Genomic DNA, 18,639 nt, shown 5'->3' with positions numbered 1-18,639 from the left:
GTGTGTGCAAGGCATAGCCTGCGAGTCCCTGAAGCCGCATCTTGGATTTGTGAAGTCACATTCCCTCAGGGTTTTTGCCCCCTCCCACCATCCCATGTAAAAGAAACGAGGGCTCTCAACGCAAATCTCCATTACCCTGGTCACATCTTAGCATGTGTCTGAGTGACACTGCCGAGGCTAGGTGTGATACTGTGTTTGTGTAAGTGGGTGTGTCTCAGAATATCAGTGTAACTCTGAATAATAGTATGTCTGTATGTGACCGGTGGGTGTTGGAGGAGGCTGGTTCAGGATTGTGAAAGTAATGTGCTTTCTCTGATTAGTTTGTGGATATCATCTTCATGGTGTGTGTGTTTTCCCCTTCTCAGTCTCTCCAGAAGCTGTCTCTCTTTGTGTCTCCCCTCATCTCTGTCTCTTTCTCTCTCTCTCTCTCATTCTCTTGGTGACTCATCTCTGCGGCTTTGCCCTCCCCCGGCTTGCTGGGTCTCCCATCCCCCACTCAGGAGTGGGTGGGGGTATGAGGGAATGGGACCCCGGAACTGAAAATCAGGGTGAGCACCCCCTTCCTATCACTCATCATCCCCAGTCCCACCAGTGGCCCTCAGCCCCCTCTCAGTCCCCTCCCCAGGACTCCCCACCCTATACCCTACTGAACTGGGGTGGGCAGGGGATAGGGCAATGATGTTTTCTAATGGGGCCATTTTCAGGGGGACTTCCTGTGCCTTCTTTCAATTCTAAGTGGAGACCCCTTCCCCTCTCATAAAGTGCCCCCTCCCTGCCTGTCCCCCCATCGCTGACGCAATGAAAGGCTGCAGAGGTGAGTCACCAGTTGGGGGGAAGGGAAAGATGGGGGGACGGTGAGCTGCAGGGTCCCCAAGCCCCTGGCCTGTTTTTCTCTTCCAAACCTTCTCAGGGAAAAGACACAGTGCTCTGTCCCCCCTCTCCTGGCTTTCCAAATCTTCAGCTTGGATCACTACTCCACCGGACCCCAGCTTCTCCTGCTACCCTCTTGGAGAGTATGAGAGATTCAGAAACAAAGACAGAGATGGATTTATACAAATAACTCAGAGCAAGCACCAGGCATACCCTCCAGGTTCCCATCTCAGCAATGCCTTTTCCAGCTCTGTCTCTCCATTTTCTTTCTTTCCTGCCACCTCCCTCCTCTGCCGATTCCAGGATTCTGTCCCCAGTCCAGCTTTTTTCCAGAAGCCCCTAGAGGCAGCAGGATATGAAGGGCGCATCACATCTCTGAGAGGTGGGGTGTGTGTGAATGCGCAGACCCAGGTAGGGAACTGAGACGAAGAGAGGCGGAAACAGACCCAGAGATTCAGAGTCCCTGCAGGCATGATCCAGGTTGTGGAATGACCAAGCCTATCACCCTGGGTGCCTGGCTTCCACCTTGCTGTCCCCTACTCCACCCCATGCTGACTGAAATGCTTGGGATGCCAGTATCTGAGAAGCTCTCCTGAGCTTCTGGGCTGAGTGAAGGAAGGAAGGAGTGAAGAGTTGGGGAAGAATGGAGGAATGATCTGAAAATGGGGGGCAAGGATCCAAACTTGGGGGCTGCAGATGAGTGGCTTTACTTTACAGAAATCTAGAGATGGTGGATGTGGGGGAGGGGCGAGCAAGATCAAAGACAGAAACATCCACATAACTTCTAACATATATCAGAAGGTATGGAAGGACCCAGGGAAATGCACAAAGACACATGCGTAGACACACACACACACACACACCACACACACTATTGACACATCAAGCCAGGCTCACTTTTCAGACACAGCAGATGCCCAGACTGGATGCACTCAAAGTCTCCCAACCACGCAAGTATATAGACACTCAGAAGGATCAGAACCCCTGCACACTCATACTTCTACAAAGACATCTGGACACAGGCAAAACACACAGCCACACAGATTGGAAGAGATTTCATATTTAAATTGGAACACTACCATGCCCATCCACTCTATCTGATTAAATACACAACTGGTCTTCCAATTCCCTTTCTCCCCACCCGTTTATGTTTCATCAATCTCTACACACACACAAACACACATGCACATATATGTACATGCACACACAGGTGCATGGGGACGTACACAAGCCCCCAGGAACACAAACTGTTTCTCTAGGTGCCTGTCTCCCCTCATCTCACACTTAGTTGTTAGCCCCATCAGCTCTCAGTCTGCCCCCCACCCCTTGGCTCCTTCCCTCCCCCCTTCTCTCTTGGATGGTTTCCCCTCCCCCCTCCAGATGTCAGAGCCATTTCACTGATTCATCCTCCTCGGGAAGGTAACGTGACCCCCTCCCCATTCCACTGCTCTCAGTAACCAGGCTGGGAAGATAAAGGGGAGAAGAGGAGGAGAAAGGAATGAGGGGAGCTCACAGGGTTAGGGAGTGGTCCTAGACAGTTGTGTGTGTTGGGGGATGGGGGTTAATCACAGCCTTGGGGTCTGCTGCCCCCTCCTCTCTCTGCTTTCTTTGGCATCTCTACAGTCACCTTGGTTCTCAGGGCTTTTTTTTTTTCCCCCTCTCCTTTAGCCTGTTCCTTCTACCTGTTCCAGATTCCTTCCTCCCTCCCTCCCTCTCTTGCTCCCATCTCCTCTCTCTTGCCTCTCTCTCTGCTCCTCCCCACCTCTTTCCCTGCAGAGCTGATGGGCTTTCTTCTGGGAAAGTCGAGCCACTGATGGAACCGAGAAGCCACTGCTGGCTATAGAGGGAAAGCACGTGAGTGTGTGTGTGTGTGTGTGTGTGTGTGTGTGTGTGAGAGAGAGAGAGAGAGAGAGAGGGAGAAGGAGGGTCAGTGCTAGGAAGAGATGAGGAGGGGGTTGAGGACTGGCTCAGAAAGAGTCTCTGAGCCCTGACAGACTGCCCTGATCTCGGTTTCCAGAGTCTTAGGGCGCGGGTGTCCTGCGTGTGCCCACAGGCACCCCTGTGTCCGCAGTTCTTGTGTGTCTGGCATGTGTCATTGTCACTCCCCCCTTTCCCTGCCCACGCCCCCGCACAGCTTTCTGCCTGCACCGCAGCCCCCTTCAACCTCCCTCCTCCCCTTCATTCCTGCAGTGGCTGCTCCCCTTGCCTTCCTCTCTTCTCCCCTACCCCCTCCCCATTTCCGTCCTCCCCCCCCACCCCCGCCCACGGCTGGTCTCCCTTCACTGGACCCGGCTCGCTGATGGATTCTCTTTGCGCAATCTGTGCGTCATCGCTCCCCCCCCCCCCACAACCTCTAGTTGTCCAAGCCCCCAACCCCAACCCTTCTGGCAGGAGATACGGACGAGGGGTCTGGTGGTAGAGAGGGGCTGTCTCTGACGTTGCACACCCACCCCCACCCCACCGCGTTCAAACCTTCCCTTTAAGCGGTGGAGAGAGCTGGAGTTGAGTCACCCCCCCAACCTGCGCAACCCCCTCCCCACCTGGTCTGCTCTCGCCCTCCAAACGTCCTTTGGGGGGGAAGCAGAGGGAGGGAAAGAAGCAGGAGGAGGGTGGGGAGAAGTGGGCTGACAAGGGGCAAGCGGGGGCGCCAACATACGCTACAGAGTGAGATGGACAGAAGGACAGACACACCTTTTTCTCCAAACACGCACCGACTGTGAACAGACAAGACAGAGGCACACACATCCTCAATCTTTCCCCTTTCTTCTGACTCGGACCCTTTCCAACGGGATTACCAAAACCGCAAGATCCACCCATCTGCCCCGGCCCAGGACTGGCACCCCGCACCGTAGATCCGCGAACAGCGCCCGCAGGCGCGCAGATCCGTCCCTCCTCTCTCGGGTTCACGCCGTCCTTGGGTGTGTTCCCTATGGACCGTGCGTGCGGTTCGGGGGATGGGGAGTCCAGCCCCTTCCTCGGCTTTGGAATCTTTATCCTCCCCCTCCCCAGTATGGATCTCCTACTGATACCCAGTCAGACTCCGGGAGTGCCCCCATCCTATTCGGCTCAGCGACGCGGGCTGCCGCAGCTGCAAGTTGCTCTGTAACCCACCCTCCCGCTTTGCAGCGTCTCCGCATCCACCCTTCCATTCATTCTCCCATTCATTCATTCATCCTTTTCTCCTCGTCCCTCCTTCATTCATTCATAGCCCCCTGCCCCGCCCGCCTCGGCGATTTCATTCATTCATTCATTCATTCATTTCCCTGGTGCTAGGCTAACGCACGCCCCTCTAGCCGAGGCTCCCAGTGCGCAGGCGCAGGCCGGGAGAAGACCACATCCTCCAATCACTGGGCAGCCCCCCGCTTCGAGGCACCCGCCCGCTTCCCCATGAATGAACATTGACGTCAATGGGGCGGGGCCAGCCCACGTGACCCTGCGCTCTCCCCTTTATAAGGCGGCAGCGGCGCGGGCGCTGTCCAGCGTGCTGAAGCCGGAGCGAGCGAGTCGCCCAGAGCCGCGCGGACCCAGCTGAGCCCAACCCACTGGACGCCAGAACTCGACCGTCGCTCCTATCCCAGCCACTGCTCGGAACCGAGGCGGACGCGTCCCGATCTTTCCCTGTCCCCACCCCGCCCCGACCCTCCTCTCCACCTCCCGCATCGTGACACCAGCTGGTAAATACTCCGCTGTCCATCCCTCAAACCCTCAGCAGCCGTGGGCGTGAGGGAGGGTTTCTCTCTCCTCCCGGATGGGGGTGTTAAAAACACAGCGGGGAGACCCCGGTAAGGGTCCCTGATAAGTGGGGGAGTCGCCGCTTTTCTCTTGCTGCTGAAGTCGCCCACGCACCATCCGGGGAGTCCTGTGGGGAGGGAGCAGAGATTTTTTTCCACCTTATCTTAGCTGCTTAGTACGTGGGCGCTGGCAGTGAGATGGCTTAGGCAAGGGGGCGAAGAGGCATTGGGGGAGCGAGGGTTGCGGGCGTTTTCCCATTTACACGACTCCAGAGATCGGCACAACATCTTCCTCCTTTGCTTCTAAACGTCCCTCCTCTGGGTAAGGTTAGGGGGATGAGGGAAGCCCTGGCTTTCCTGATTAAAGGTGGGGGAAGGGGATATAGAATCAGAGAGCGGAAAATTCTTACAGAAACCCTCTCTTTCTTTGGTCCCTTCTATTTTTCACAGTCTCCGGCAGTCCTTTGGTCATGAAATCGCTCAGGTTGCAGGCTTCCACCCTCGTCTGCTTCCTTCTACTGATCAAGGGGTTGGGAGCAGCGCCCCCGGGGCACCCTGAGGCGCAGCCACCTCCCCTCAGCTCTGAACATAAAGAGCCGGTAGCTGGGGACGCAGCACCCGGGCCGAACGATGTTAGCGCCCCAGAGGTCCGAGCCGCTCGAAATTCTGAGCCGCAGGACGAGGGAGAGCTTTTCCAGGGCGTGGATCCCCGGGCGCTGGCCGCGGTGCTGCTTCAGGCACTTGACCGCCCGGCCTCGCCCCCGGCTCCCGGCGGCTCCCAGCAGGGGCCAAAGGAAGAAGCAGCAGAAGCTCTGCTGACCGAGACCGTGCGCAGCCAGACCCACAGCCTGCCGGCGCCGGAGACCCAGGCACCTGCGGCCCCGCCTCGCCCTCAGACTCAAGAGAATGGTCCCGAGGCTGGAGGAGACCCCTCCGAGGAGCTCGAGGCGCTAGCTTCTCTGCTCCAGGAACTGCGAGATTTCAGTCCGAGCAGCGCCAAGCGCCAGCAAGAGACAGCGGCAGCAGAAACGGAAACTCGCACGCACACTCTGACCCGAGTCAACCTGGAGAGCCCCGGGCCGGAGCGCGTGTGGCGCGCTTCCTGGGGAGAGTTCCAGGCGCGCGTTCCGGAGCGCGCGCCCCTGCCACCCCCCGCTCCCCCGCAATTCCAGGCGCGTATGCCCGAGAGCGGGTCCCTTCCTGAAGCCCACCAGTTCGGGGAAGGGGTATCCTCCCCCAAAACACATCTAGGTGAGGCATTGGCACCCCTATCCAAGGCGTACCAAAGCCTGGGCGCCCCTTTCCCCAAGGCGCGCCGTCCGGAGAGCTCACTCCTGGGCGGCTCTGAGGCTGGGGAGCGCCTTCTACAGCAAGGGCTGGCGCAGGTAGAAGCCGGGCGGCGACAGGCAGAGGCCACACGGCAGGCCGCGGCGCAGGAAGAGCGGCTGGCAGACCTCGCCTCGGACCTGCTGCTCCAATATTTGCTGCAGGGCGGGGCCCGGCAGCGCGGCCTTGGGGGTCGGGGGCTGCAGGAGAAGGAGGAGGAGCGAGAGAGCGTGAGGGAGGATGCGGAGGCGGAGCAGGAGAGACGCGGCGGGGCGGAGAGGGTGGGGGAAGAGGATGAGGAGGCGGCGGAGGCGGAGGCAGAGGCGGAGGAGGCGGAGAGGGCGCGGCAGAACGCGCTGCTGTTCGCAGAGGAGGAGGAGGACGGAGAAGCCGGAGCCGAGGACAAGCGCTCCCAGGAGGAGATGCCCGGCCACCGTCGGAAGGAGGCTGAGGGGGCAGAGGAGGGCGGGGAGGAGGAGGACGACGACGAAGAGATGGACCCTCAGACGATCGACAGCCTTATTGAGCTGTCCACCAAACTCCATCTGCCAGCAGACGACGTGGTCAGCATCATCGAAGAGGTGGAGGAGAAGCGGAAGCGGAAGAAGAACGCCCCTCCCGAGCCCGTGCCGCACCCCCGGGCCGCCCCCGCCCCCACCCACGTCCGTTCCCCGCAGCCCCCGCCTCCCGCCCCCGCCCCCGCCCGAGAGGAGCTGCCCGACTGGAACGAGGTGCTCCCGCCTTGGGATCGCGAGGAGGACGAGTTGTTTCCCCCGGGGCCCTACCACCCTTTTCCCAACTACATCCGGCCGCGGACACTGCAGCCACCCGCTGCCTCGCGCCGCCGCCACTACCACCACGCCCTGCCGCCTTCGCATCACTATCCCGGCCGGGAGGCCCAGGCGCGGCGCGCGCAGGAGGAGGCGGAGGCGGAGGAGCGCCGGATGCAGGAGCAGGAGGAGCTGGAGAATTACATCGAGCACGTGCTGCTCCGGCGCCCGTGACCTGCCCCGGTCCCGCCCCCGCGCGCCGGAGACGCGCGCGCTGCCACCCCCCTCCGTGTTGCTCCTCTCCCCTTCTAGGTGTTTGCATGCACCCCAGCCCCATCCCTGGCCGCCGCCTGGCCCCGCCCCTACCCCCGGGTCGCCCCGCCCCAGGGCTGCGCCGGGACCTGTCAGACAGCTTCCCGGATTCGAAGCCCGAACTCCCCAAATTCATTCAAGGGGGCTCCCGGGGCCATCCCAGGCGGGCGGGTGGTTTGTGCGAATTCCCTCTCCTACCACGGCCTCTGGTCCCCACTAGTCCCTCTCGGGACGTCCCCGTCCAAAACCGGAAAAAGCTATTCCAGTTAATTGTGTGAAGAAGTGTCTGTCTCCTGCCCTTTGGGCCTCCCAGGAGCCTCTCCACCCTCTCCAGTTCGGTGTGAATTTACCTATTCTTTCCCTTCTCTGTTGTAAATACCCCTCACGGAGGAAATAGTTTTGCTAAGAAATAAAAGTGACTATTTTATTAGGACTTTGTTCTCCCTTATTCACCCGTCCCCTTGGGCCTCCGTGGTCCTCCCCAAGGGGCGGTGAGGGAAGCGCCAGCCACAACACCCTGTTCAAAAGTGAGGGTAGTGGGACCACTTTCAGCCCTATTCAAGAGTAGAATATGGCCCACATCTACTAAGAAAGCCTAAATTCCATTTCCAGCTTAGGGGTGGTGGGGGGGGGGGGTAAAGTCATTGGTCCCCAGGGTGGGGCAGCTCCAGGCCACTTTGAAGGCTCTTCTGTCCATGATCCTCTGGCCTCTTAGGCAGTACTGGTGGCTCCCCACAGTCCCTGTTCCACCTACTCGCCTCCCTTAACTGCCCCCTAAATTCCCTGGTCCTACATACTTCGCAACAAACAGGGAGGAAGGGCCTCCAGCTATAGAAACACCTTGCTTTTAGACATTTCTCAACCCTTTGCAAAGCACACAGGGTTGGATATACTGTTGAACTCCTGACTCCTCTCTCCAAATAGAACTAAACCAGCTGAGGGGCGCCTGGGTGGCTCAGTTAAGTGTCCAACTCTGGACTTTGGCTCAGGTCACGATTTCATGGACGGTGAGATGGAGCCCCGAATCGAGCTCTGCGCCGACAGCACTTAGCCTGTTTGGGATTCTCTCTGACCCCTCTCTCTGCCCCTTGCTCCAGCATTCTCTCTCTCAAAAGAAATAAAAACAAAAACAAAAAACAGCCGAATGAAATGTTCCACAAAGAAACCTCAGAGGTGTGAAACTATGTCCCCAGGAATGGCTCCTACCTGGCCAAAGGCAGCTCCAGAGCCGGAGACACCGTGTTCAGAAAGGCACTGAGCTCACAAACCCATTTGGAATAGGGGTACCAGATAAAGTACAGGACACCCGGTTAAAATTTCATTTTGAATAAACAGCGGATGTGTTTGCATAGGACACATAAACTAAAAATATTATCACTCAAATTGAACTGGGTGTCCTCTATTTTTTTCTTCCTCTCTCTCTCTAACTCTGGCAAACCTAGTTCCAGGGAGGTGAAGAGGCAGTGTTCCCGTCCCCTCCTGACTGATCCCAGAAGCTTTTCCTTCCTTCACAGAGCCTAAGCAAAGTCCAGAAATGCTTTTCCTTTTATTTCAGAGGAAAGGAAATAAAGTCAGCCACTTCCCACACCCCACCTCTTAGCTCCTGCCTCACCCAGAACACGGAGTGAGGGAGGGACAGTCTCCCATAAAGCCTGCCCTTCCCCCAAAGCTCACTTCCCTCAAAGTGGCAAGGTTAGAAAAAAATTAACCACGCTGTCCCTCCCCTGGCATTGGACAGAGTCCCCACTGCAGCCAAGGAGGAGGGAGGAGGAGGGCAGATGAGGGGAAAGGACTTCCCTCTCAAATACACAGGACCCCCCTCTCCGCCCCTGCCCCAGGCAGAGAAGATGCCCTGGCTGACTATGGGGCAGGGTGGAGGTAGGTTTTGGGGCAGGGAGTAGAGAAGAACCCTGAAAACCTTTTCCCTTTAACCTGACATATTTATATATTTACAGTTATAAGGGAGGGGAGTGAGTTTGGGGTAACATTAGTTCTTCAAAGGCAGGGAATGAAAGCCAAATAGCACCCCCATTTTGGTCACATTTGCCTACCTCCTAAAACCTTCATTGGGGAAAGGGGAAACAGGAGATAGAGGTGGAGGGAGGGAATGTTTGAGGGTCCTGAGCCCACAGCTCACTCTGAAAGAAGGTGAGGCAGCAGAGGAGGGACAGCTGGGTCCCGTCGAGAAAAGGGGGCACTCATGCCCTGACTCTCCACCAGCTCCCCACATCTCCACGCGGCCCAGGCGGGGGCTATGCCAGACCCATCTCCTCCAGCACACTGCGAGGCGACTCATCCTCCTGAGGCAGAGACAGACAGAGGGTGACGCAGAGACATCAGGAGAGGCGGACAGGGAATGAGGCAGAGGAGGGTGGGCAAGACAACAACATCACGAGTTGGGGAAGCAGAGAGACACAGGGAGGGGAGAGAGAAGCCAACATGAGCTCAAGGCTGGAACAGCTGGGGACCCTTCCGGGGAGCTCCCCAGTCTCCAGGGACCACCCCCCAGAGGCCAACTGTGGCGAGGAAGGAGGTCCAGGTTGAGTCCACCACCACCCAGAAAATCCCAAACCAGGAGCTTGGTGAGCAGGGGCGCAGTCTCAATATCTGAGGGGGAAGGGTGTGAAGCTGGGACGGGGGCGGGCAGGGGAGGGAACCTGCTTTCTGAAGGCTGGGGGTGCCAGCTGGCTGGGTTCTTTTATTCAGAGTGGGGGCAGGGAGTAATCAGTTGGCATCAGGTCCCTGAGGGAAGGTGAACCAGACTGCAGAGAAATGAGTCATTAGGGTCTGAGCAGAGCACTAGTAACAGGGGTGGGTGTGTGCCAGGGCACGTGTGTGTGTGTGTGTGTGTGTGTGTGTGTGTGTGTGTGTAAAGGGGAAGTCAGACCAGTGAGGTGGCAAGTTCAATTCTGCTCCTTCTCTTACTGCAGAGATGAGCCCCCATCTTTCCCCCTCCTCAGAGCCAGCTCGGGCCAGCTTGCTTGTCATTGCAGATTCCGGTGACTCATCTCCCTGCACCAAGTCTCAGCGGTGGCACAGCAGAGAGGGGGCAGGCAGTAATAGGGTGAGGGCGGGGGCGTCAGAGAGCAGGAGAACCCCCAGCCAGGCACCCTCTACCCCAACCCCCGAGTCCCCGCCACCCTTCACTTCTGAGGAGCAGAGGCTTTTGTGTGTGTGTGTGTGTGTGCGCGTTAAGAAAAAATGGGGAAGGAGAAGACACCAGGGGAGTGAAGAATCACATGCCCCTTCTCCAATTCCCTGAGCAACCCTAAATGCCTAGAGAAGGATGGGACACGGGAGATTCAGCTAGGATGGGACACCTTGGGTCTTGGGAGAAAGAGGGGGAGCGAGCCCAGCGGGCTGCCTGCCACCCATACCTCCCACCCCGAGCAGTCAGCGCTTGAGGGCAAGCTGGCCAACTGGGTGCTGTGGGGGCCAGACGCCACAGGGAGGGGGGCCCCCTTGGTGGTGGGAAGGGGGCAGCCGTGGCTGGCAGGCAAGGTGTCCAGGGCAGGGAGGGCACCCTCCACCACGGTACTCATCTTCCTCCTCACTGTCCCAGGCGCGTACCTCCTGCAGCAGGTCTGCCTGCTCGATGGCCTTCAGCACACTCTTCTTGGAGGTGTCCTGGACGTCTCCCCCCATCAGAAACTCGTCCAAGATGAAGTAGGCCTTCTCAAAGTTGAAGATGATGTCCAGCTCGCACACCTGGGAGGAGGGGGAGGGAGAAGGCAGGGTTGAGTGTCAAGGTGCGTTCCCACCCCACCTGCACCCCAGCCGCCCACTTCTTTTCTTTTTTAAATGTTTCTTTGATGGGGGGAGAGGCAGAGAGAGAGGGAGAGAATCTCAAGCAGGCTCCACACTCGGTGTGGAGCCCCACGTGGGGCTTGATCTCACAACCAAGAGATCATGACCTGAGCTGAAATCAACAGTCAGGCGCTTAACCCACTGAGCCACACAGGCATCCTGCCCACTTCTTTTCTCATCGTGGCTCCACGGTCTTCTCTTTGGGACCACTTCTCCCACCCCGGGCTCTTGCCACGCAGGTCGATGACCTCCCCAACCCAGAGGCCTTAGCGTTCAGTTTGACTTTTCCTTCTTGACTGTAGTTCCTGCTGCCTTCCCCTCCAAATCTGTGACATTGTTCCCACCAGAGGCTGGCTAATCTCCCTTCCTAGACACTATGGAGCAGAGGAGGAGACTCTGAATCACAGGTAGAAAGACTTGAGTTCTAAGCAAGGCTCTGCCCCTAGGCAGCTAGATGCACATGTCACTTCATTTCTCTGAGCCTCAATTTTCTCATCTGAAAATGCAGATAACAACACCTACTCGCAGGATAGAATAAGGAGCAGACACGAGAGCCTGAAAGCCCTTTGTAAACCATTAAGTGGAATACAAATTATGGAGTCATTACTATTCTCCATCTAAGATCTAAGCTGTCAATGTCCAGGCTATACCCCAGATCAGTTAATTCAGAACTGCTGGGGGTGGGACCAGGCATCACTAATCATCATCAACAACAACAACAACAACAACAACAAACCTCTCCAGGAAATTCCAATGCAAAGTCAAGGTCAGGAGCCACTGATAAAATCTGAACTTGGTTTCTGTCCTTATGGGAGAGGTCCGAGCTGAGCTCCACTTGATTAAGTGGCAGATTCTGATCTGCCCCCCCCCTGGGCCCAGGGGCCGATTAAGGGATATGGCTAATAGGCTTAAGGCTTAAAATGGGAAATTAATTACTGTTCTCACTGCTCCAAATTCACCTCGCCCAAATCTTCTAGGCAGAGCCTGGAAGGGTCCCAGGGTTTGGTAAAAGAGGGGACTGCTGGGTACGAAAAGGTGGGTGGGGACACTTACGCTGCCGAAGTATTTGTCCAGGAGCTCCACATATCGGTGGATCAGCTCCAGCGTGATGAGCTCATTGTCTTGGCCCTCGATGGCGCAGCAGAAGTAGAGGCTGGCATATCTGTGGACAGGGGCACATGTGGGGTAGCTGGGGGGGCTGCTGGGCCTGCTTCCGGATCCAGGCTTTCTGCACTCAAACCCCCCATTTGCCCTCATTTCCAGCTCAGGGTCTATGTCCCTACTGGACACAGGCAGGGTGACCCCAGGGTATGCAAATAGTAACTCACTCTGCCTCGAGGTGGCTCTCACAAGCACAGGCAAAGACAGGCACGCACACTCTTTCCCTCTCACCCTCTGACCTGTTCAGTTTGACTCAGCAAAATCCTGAGTGAACTAATCCACCTGCTCAAAGAAGGAACTGGACAGGGTGTGTGTGTGTGTTGGGAAAGGTGGTGCAGGACCTAGGACTGTTGAATGAGGCTGCGAGGGACGTGTGCAATGGACAAGAATAGGGCCTTTGCGACAGAGGTGAAGTAGGTGTCAGGTTGAGCAATACAAGCGGGGAACAAGAAGGTCTTCAAGGGAAGTTCGGAGAGTAAAGGAAGAAGCTGGAATTCATCACTGCCCTCCGGATGCCCTTAGTTTCCAATCCTCCCTGACCCGAAGGGATGCCTTATTTCTCGGCCATCTGAACCCACTGCCAGGCCCCAATCAAGCAGGGTCCAGACCGGTCTGAAAGCCGGTGGTGAGTCACCTCTTATAGACGACTTTGAGATCCCTCCACTCCAGGAAGCTGCACATCTTGGGCTTGCGAGCCAGAACCACCTGCATAAGCTCCCGAACCATTTTCTTTCGCTCCTTGTCCGATGTGGCCAGGTACCATTTTTGCAGCCGCAGCTTCCCCTGCCGGCTGAACAGCAGCATGAATCGCATCTAGGGAGAGGGGGCAGAGCTGAGGGTCAGAGATTTGGTTCTCTGAGTTTGTTTACTCCAGAAACACAGCCACAGATGCATCCATCACATCCACACACATCTAACTCTTCTCTATTCATGGCCCCGGTTGCTTCGAAAATCGGCCCTTGCCGTCAACTCTGGGTATTCCCGCCAGCAGGTGCCCTTCCTTCTGGAACATGTCAGAGCTTCTGAGTCTGTCATTTGGGCTCAAACCCTGGCTCTACTAGTTGAGTCATTTGCCTTGGGCAATTATTTCATGTCTCTGACCCTCAGTTTCCTGGTCTGTAAGATGGATGTAATAAAAGTACCTTCCTGTTTGGAGGGATTAAACGAGTTGATATATGCAACTGTGCCTGTCACGTGGTAAGCACTGTAACACATTAAGAGTCAGTATTATTATCCCTTCACCTTCTGTTTCATACTTTTGTCTTCCACAGGTCATTAAAATGCCTAATAGAGTGACAAACAGCCCATAGCTGAAGTCAAAGAGAGGTCTGCTTTCTTCCATGATCCTTCTGTCCACCACCACGCTGAAATGGGGCATTTTGTCTCTAGAAAAGCTACCTCAATTCTCCACCCCATCCTGGACATACATTCTTGCTGATGTCCCCAGTGCACTGCCTTCAATTGCCAGTCATATGCCCAGAGGCATTGGGACCCCCAAATTCCACCCTCCTCTCTCCTCAGCCATCCAGGCATCTGGCCACTGACAGTCCTCTCTCTCTCTCTCTTTTTTTTTTTTTTCCTTTTAGGGTGACTCCTGTTAGGCACCGACACCTCTCCAGACACCAGGTGACAATTTCCCTTTCAGTTCCTCAGTTAGGACACTGCCATTCAGGGTGGTTCCTGAAGCTTTGTGTAACACAGTGCAGGCTGAGTTGAGCGGGGAGGAGGGCAGAGCCCTCACTACCCTGTGCACCCTCAGTTTCCCAGCTCCAGGGGGTCCAGTCTATATATCCTGGAGTTATCGCCTTGTCCCTCCAGTGCTCCTCTCCCTGGGCATTACCAGGGCTGGAATCCGTGGGTGTTTGAAACAATACTAGTTTAGGGTTTTGGGCGGTGGGGAAGGGAAAACACTGCTAGCGTGGTGGGAGGGCAGCAGAGGGGCGCAAGGGAGCCCTGCGCGTCTGAGATTGGGGGGCGGGGAAGCGGGAAGCCAGCAGGAAGACGGAAGGCCTGGGCTCCGGAAAGAGAATGGGATGGGGGGCGGAGAGCCAAGAACACGGGAGCCGGGGATCCGAAGCCTGGGTCCGGGAGAGCAAGACCTCGAGCCCACTTGGCTTTCCCACCTCACCCCAGCCTGTAGGCGAGCTGGGAGATAAAGCGAGGCAGGACGTCCACTCCTCGGACCCGGAAACTGTCCCCTCCCACACACGGCTCTCCCCGCGGGCCGCCGCTCCTCTGGGCTGCTCGGGAACAGAGAGGGTCTTGGTGACCCGCCAACCCCGCCGCCTCCCTCCGCCGGCAGGCCCCCGCGCCCCTCTTCCTCCTGCGACTTCCCTGCGGCAGTGGTCGGGAGGTCCCCTTGGACCGCCACCCGCGACGTCCCCACGACTCGGGACGGTCCCGCCGCCCCTAGTCACCCCCCTCTTACCCCACAAATGCGCCCCTCCCCGCCCCTTCTCCCTAAAGCCATTTCCAGCTGCTCTTCCTTCCGAGGCCGGCTCGCCCACCCGCTCAGGTAAGTGGGGCCTGTGAGGACCGGAGGAAGAGAGGGCGGCCCGCACAGAGGGCGGCCCCCAAGGACCCCCGCAGGTGCAACCCACGCCCCTCGGTTCCCCCTCCCCTCCCTCTCCGCACAGCCTACCATCCTGCAGCCTCCGGCTCGGCGCGTCCCTCTTCGGCCACCGTACGCGCCAGCTCCACTCCCTTTCTTATCCTTTCTCCTCCTTCCCTCCCTCTAGCCTGAAGCCCCGCCCCGTCCCGCCCCGGCTCGGAGGCCCTTCGAGTGGCGTACTGCGCAGGCGCCAGCGCCGCGGGGCGCGCGGGCGGGGCTGGAGGCGGAGAAGCGGAAGCCATGGCAACCAGGTCCTCGACTTCGGCTTTGAGTAGCTCTATCGTCATGGTAACAAGGCTTTCTGGTAGGCTGGTTGGGGGATGGGGGGGTGGACAATGCGGTCCTCGCGCTTCTGCACCTTGAGGGGGAAAAAGGCGGGAAAAGGGGTGAGAGGCGGAAGGGACGACCATTGGAGTTTGTGAGGAAGCGGGGAGGACTAATGGAGGGCCTGGGGCGATGGAGACGGAGCAGGGTGGGAACTGGATTTGGGGTAGGGGCGATGACTTGGGGAAGGCTAGACAAAGCGCGGTGGTGGGGCTGACATAAGGTAAGGATGGAGCCCAAAATAGACATGTACTGAGAACCTGCCAGATGCGGCACTCTCCTCAACTAAGAAATGCACAGGTAATGAGGGAGACGGGAAATAAGAGAGAAAAGGAGGGGCTGATATTTAAGCGATGTGAAGAAAAGGGAGAGGGGCATGAACGAAGGCCAGAGGAATGTAGAGCATCTTACAAGGTGAGCATGGGTCGAAACTGAAAAGGGACACATGTAGCCTAGACACAAGTTTAAAAATGAGGAGGCTGTGGATTGGGATACGGGCTCTTTGGCTGTCCATGGGCGTGTATCTTTCCTTGCGGTCAAGTAAAGCGGTTCGCACCTAAGAGAAAATCTTAAAGTTTGTCGTGTGGAAAATGACGTTTTTTAATTTTCGGGTACCACTTGAAACAATTGTTGGGAAGGCCTCGCCTGTCTCCATTTTATGTTCTTTTTTTCTTCCTCTTGGATATGGAAGTAATATGCTATTGTGGCAAGACAGGGGGCCTAATGCATCTGGCATATAGTGTGGTCTCTGACCCTTACCGGATGTGCGGCCTCAGGTGAGTCATTTCAGCCGAGTTTCCTCATTTGAAAACTGAGGATGGCCGTACCTGCCTTGCAAGATGGTTTTGAGGATGTGCAGAGTATCCGGCATACTGTCAACGCCTGTTAACGGTGGCGCTGGTCATTTTCTCCCATTCTCAACTTTTTTTGGTCTACTCCTTTGTCTTCTTCCTCTTTTTCATTCCCCTTTCTCCTCTGCCTTCAGCTTGCCAATGGCATACATGTTGGCGGAAGTATCTCGATAGTTGTTTTTTTTTTTTTTTTTTTTTAGGTTAAGTATAAGATCAATAAAGCAAGCTGTTGGAGTTAGGAAGCGTAAATCATTAGGGAGTGAAAAAAAGGAAAGGAAATGTGTAAGAAGGGCAGAAGGCAAAAGGAATGAAAGAAATGTGCTCCTGGTGGGAAGAGGAGAAGGTTGTAGATAAGGAAGTAATGAGCCGTGAGGCAAAGACGTAAAGCAGAGAGCTGAGCAACAGCCTGTGGAAATTTGGAAGCTCTAGAGATGTGAACTCCTACACTCCTTGGAAAGCTGATACTTTCTAGAATTCCTTGTCTCAATGTGGCATTGCCTCGCTGCAGAAAAGAGAAGATTTGTGAGAGAATTGTTAGAAATATGGGTTTTGCTCATGTAGAGTCCTAGACTTCAAGTGGTTTACATCATTTGGAAGACAGTGGGCTGGATTTCTTCACTGTTAGCAAACGGTGAAGGTAGCGAATCTGTGAGTTAGTGGATCCAGTGTGGCTTGTGTCTGCAGAGGAGTTCGGATTCGAGGCCGTGGGCAGTTGGGAGTCACTATGGTTGCCTGAGCTGATGAATAACTTGGCGAGAACACTTTTAAGAAGGTTAATCTTACAGTAATCTGGGGGACAATATGAAAGGATAAATGGAAGGCTGGAAGATCATCTTTGGGAATCCAGGCACAGAGATGAAATGGAGAGTTACAAATTGGAGAGGTGCCTGAAAGGGGCCAATCAACTCACGTTGATGACTAATTTGTATTGTCACCCTACGAACCATGCTGACACCTCCCTGAGCCTTCCCTCACCTGGTTGTAGCGGTGGTTCCTGCGGTGGTTGGCAGGGGGGTGGCCTGAAGCCTTTTCATCTCTATGAGTTTATGCTCTGTGTTTCTCCCTCTTGTGATAACCTGTGCACCCACTTTTTGCACATTCTTTAAGTAGTCCATAGTTCCCAGATGATGTCATTTGTAGTCATCATTGTTTTTTTCAACAACAACAACTTGTTCTTCTTCTTTCTTCTTTCTTCTTTCTTCTTCTTCTTTTTAACTGAGCAATCTGGACCTTACTATATGCTGTTCCTAACAGTTTGGACAATTAGAATATCTTCTGTGGTGGATGTTTGCCCTTCTTTTCACTTCCCAGGCTCCAACCCCATGTCGTAGGGTTTGGGAATCCCACCTTATGAGTCTAGGGTGAGACAGAACAACCTCCCAGTGAAACATTAGAAGTTTCCTGGGGTGTCTGGGTGGTTCAGTCAGTCAAGTGTCCAACTTCAGCTCAGGTCATGATCTCGTGGTTTGTGAGTTCGAGCCCCAAGTTGGGTTCTATGCTGACAGCTCAGAGCCTGGAGCCTGTTTCAGATTCTGTATCTCCCTGCCTCTCTCTGCCCCTCCCCTGCTTGCACTCTGTCTCTCAAAATAAATAAATAAACATTTTTAAAAAGAGAAAAGTTTCCTGACTTTCACTTTCGCAGCCTTCTTCATGCCCACAGCATTGGCATGTCTGCTGGACTCGACCAATCTGTGCATCTGTCCGGACTTTGGTCCAGGAAGGAATGAGGTGATGGAGGGGATATAAGACTCTGGTAGAAGGGCAGAGGGTCAAAACCTAGGGTGCCAGTACAGTGGCACCAATGGCAGTGTCCGGGGCCCAGTGAAGGTTATAGGGCAGAGTCACCAGTGTGATTTGGGGCGCTACCTCTAGTGTGAGACCTTCCTCTGGTTCTCTGGCCCTCCTGGAAATTCCCTGAGCTCCCCAGTTTCCTCTGGTGCTTCCCTTAGCTAGAGTTGGTTTCTGTCCCTGGTAACTAAGAACCTTGCCTGGTACTCTCGGTAAGCATGCCGTGTTGTCCCTTGGCTGCACGTGTGAGTTGGCCTTGTCTCCAGCTGGATTGTCTCCTTCAGAGATGGTATCTTTTTTTTATGTTTATTTATTTACTTAGAGCATGAGCAGAGGAGGGGCAGAGAGAGCGAGAGAGGGAGGGAGAGAGAGAGAGAGAGAGGGAGAGACAGAGAATCCTAAGCAGGTTCCATGCTGTCAGCACAGAGCCCGATCCAGGGTTCAGACCCACAACTGTGAGATCATGACCTGAGGCAGAATTGAGAGTCAGATGCTTAACTGACTGAGCCACCCAGGCGCTCCCTTCAGGGATGGCATCTTATTCATCTTCTGTTTCTTCACAGCATCAAACATAGTGCTTGTTGACTGGCTTCAATTATGATTGGTATTCATGGTTATCAAATCTAGATATTTAAATCTTCTAATCCAAACTATTCTAAACTCTAATTTTGTGTATGGTGGGTAGCATATTCAACACGTATTATTTCTGCTAGAGGATGAACTGTCTTTTGGTGTTTCTACTGTGCCTGGCACAATGCCTGACATACGGCAGCAGATACCCAACATTAGTAGAATAAGCGTATCCTGGATCCCCCCTTTGGAAATCCCAGTGTCGTCTCAAAATTCACTTGATAAAACCTTCGCCTTCCCCTGAAACCATCCCATCTTTTGGTTTCCCACCATGGTCAATGTCACTGCCTTTTCCTAGACTTGCAGACTATGAGCCTGGGACGTGAAGGATAACAAGAAAGCATGGCTGATTCAAGGGACATAGTCCAGACTTGCCTGACTAGATCAGGAGAGCGGGAGACTTGGCTGGCTGGGTTATCAGAGGAGGGAGGCAGCAGTCTCAAGGTGACTTGGGACTT

General features: G+C 55.4%; 2 protein-coding genes across 3 annotated transcripts; one reads left to right on the top strand and one right to left on the bottom strand.

Annotated features, from left to right (window-relative positions):
* The first annotated feature begins 4,324 nt into the window (after nt 1-4,324).
* On the top strand, nt 4,325-7,436 carry VGF (VGF nerve growth factor inducible). 2 transcript variants are annotated; one of them, XM_045462252.1, is made up of 2 exons: nt 4,325-4,544; nt 5,052-7,436. In XM_045462252.1, exon 2 carries the CDS (start codon nt 5,072-5,074, stop codon nt 6,929-6,931), a length of 1,860 nt encoding a protein of 619 aa, XP_045318208.1. In that variant the 5' UTR covers nt 4,325-4,544; nt 5,052-5,071; the 3' UTR covers nt 6,932-7,436. The 2 variants fall into 2 exon arrangements, with proteins under 2 accessions (XP_045318208.1, XP_045318209.1); XM_045462253.1 differs by lacking the exon at nt 4,325-4,544 and adding an exon at nt 4,788-4,923.
* Nucleotides 7,437-8,536: 1,100 nt separating this feature from the next.
* AP1S1 (adaptor related protein complex 1 subunit sigma 1) lies at nt 8,537-14,756 on the bottom strand. The gene is made up of 5 exons (XM_045462282.1): nt 14,619-14,756; nt 12,612-12,790; nt 11,870-11,978; nt 10,580-10,717; nt 8,537-9,309 (listed from the first exon to the last, which is right to left on the bottom strand). The coding sequence occupies exons 1-5, from the start codon at nt 14,619-14,621 to the stop codon at nt 9,262-9,264; spliced, it is 477 nt and encodes a 158-aa protein (XP_045318238.1). The 5' UTR covers nt 14,622-14,756; the 3' UTR covers nt 8,537-9,261.
* Nucleotides 14,757-18,639: the final 3,883 nt, after the last annotated feature.

Source organism: Leopardus geoffroyi, chromosome E3 (genome assembly GCF_018350155.1).
Source record: "Leopardus geoffroyi isolate Oge1 chromosome E3, O.geoffroyi_Oge1_pat1.0, whole genome shotgun sequence".
NCBI lineage: Eukaryota > Metazoa > Chordata > Mammalia > Carnivora > Felidae > Leopardus > Leopardus geoffroyi.
This window is presented reverse-complemented; position numbering and strand designations above follow the sequence as displayed.

Bases quoted from the DNA above. Each gene is read 5' to 3' on its own strand.
- AP1S1 (XM_045462282.1), bottom strand. The intron at 11,979-12,611 runs GTGACTCACCAC...CCCTGTCCACAG, and splicing joins CTCAAAGTCGTCTATAAGAG to ATATGCCAGCCTCTACTTCT. The intron at 10,718-11,869 runs GTAAGTGTCCCC...CCCTCCTCCCAG, and splicing joins TGGACAAATACTTCGGCAGC to GTGTGCGAGCTGGACATCAT.
- VGF (XM_045462252.1), top strand. From the start codon at position 5,072: ATGAAATCGCTCAGGTTGCAGGCTTCCACCCTCGTCTGCTTCCTTCTA.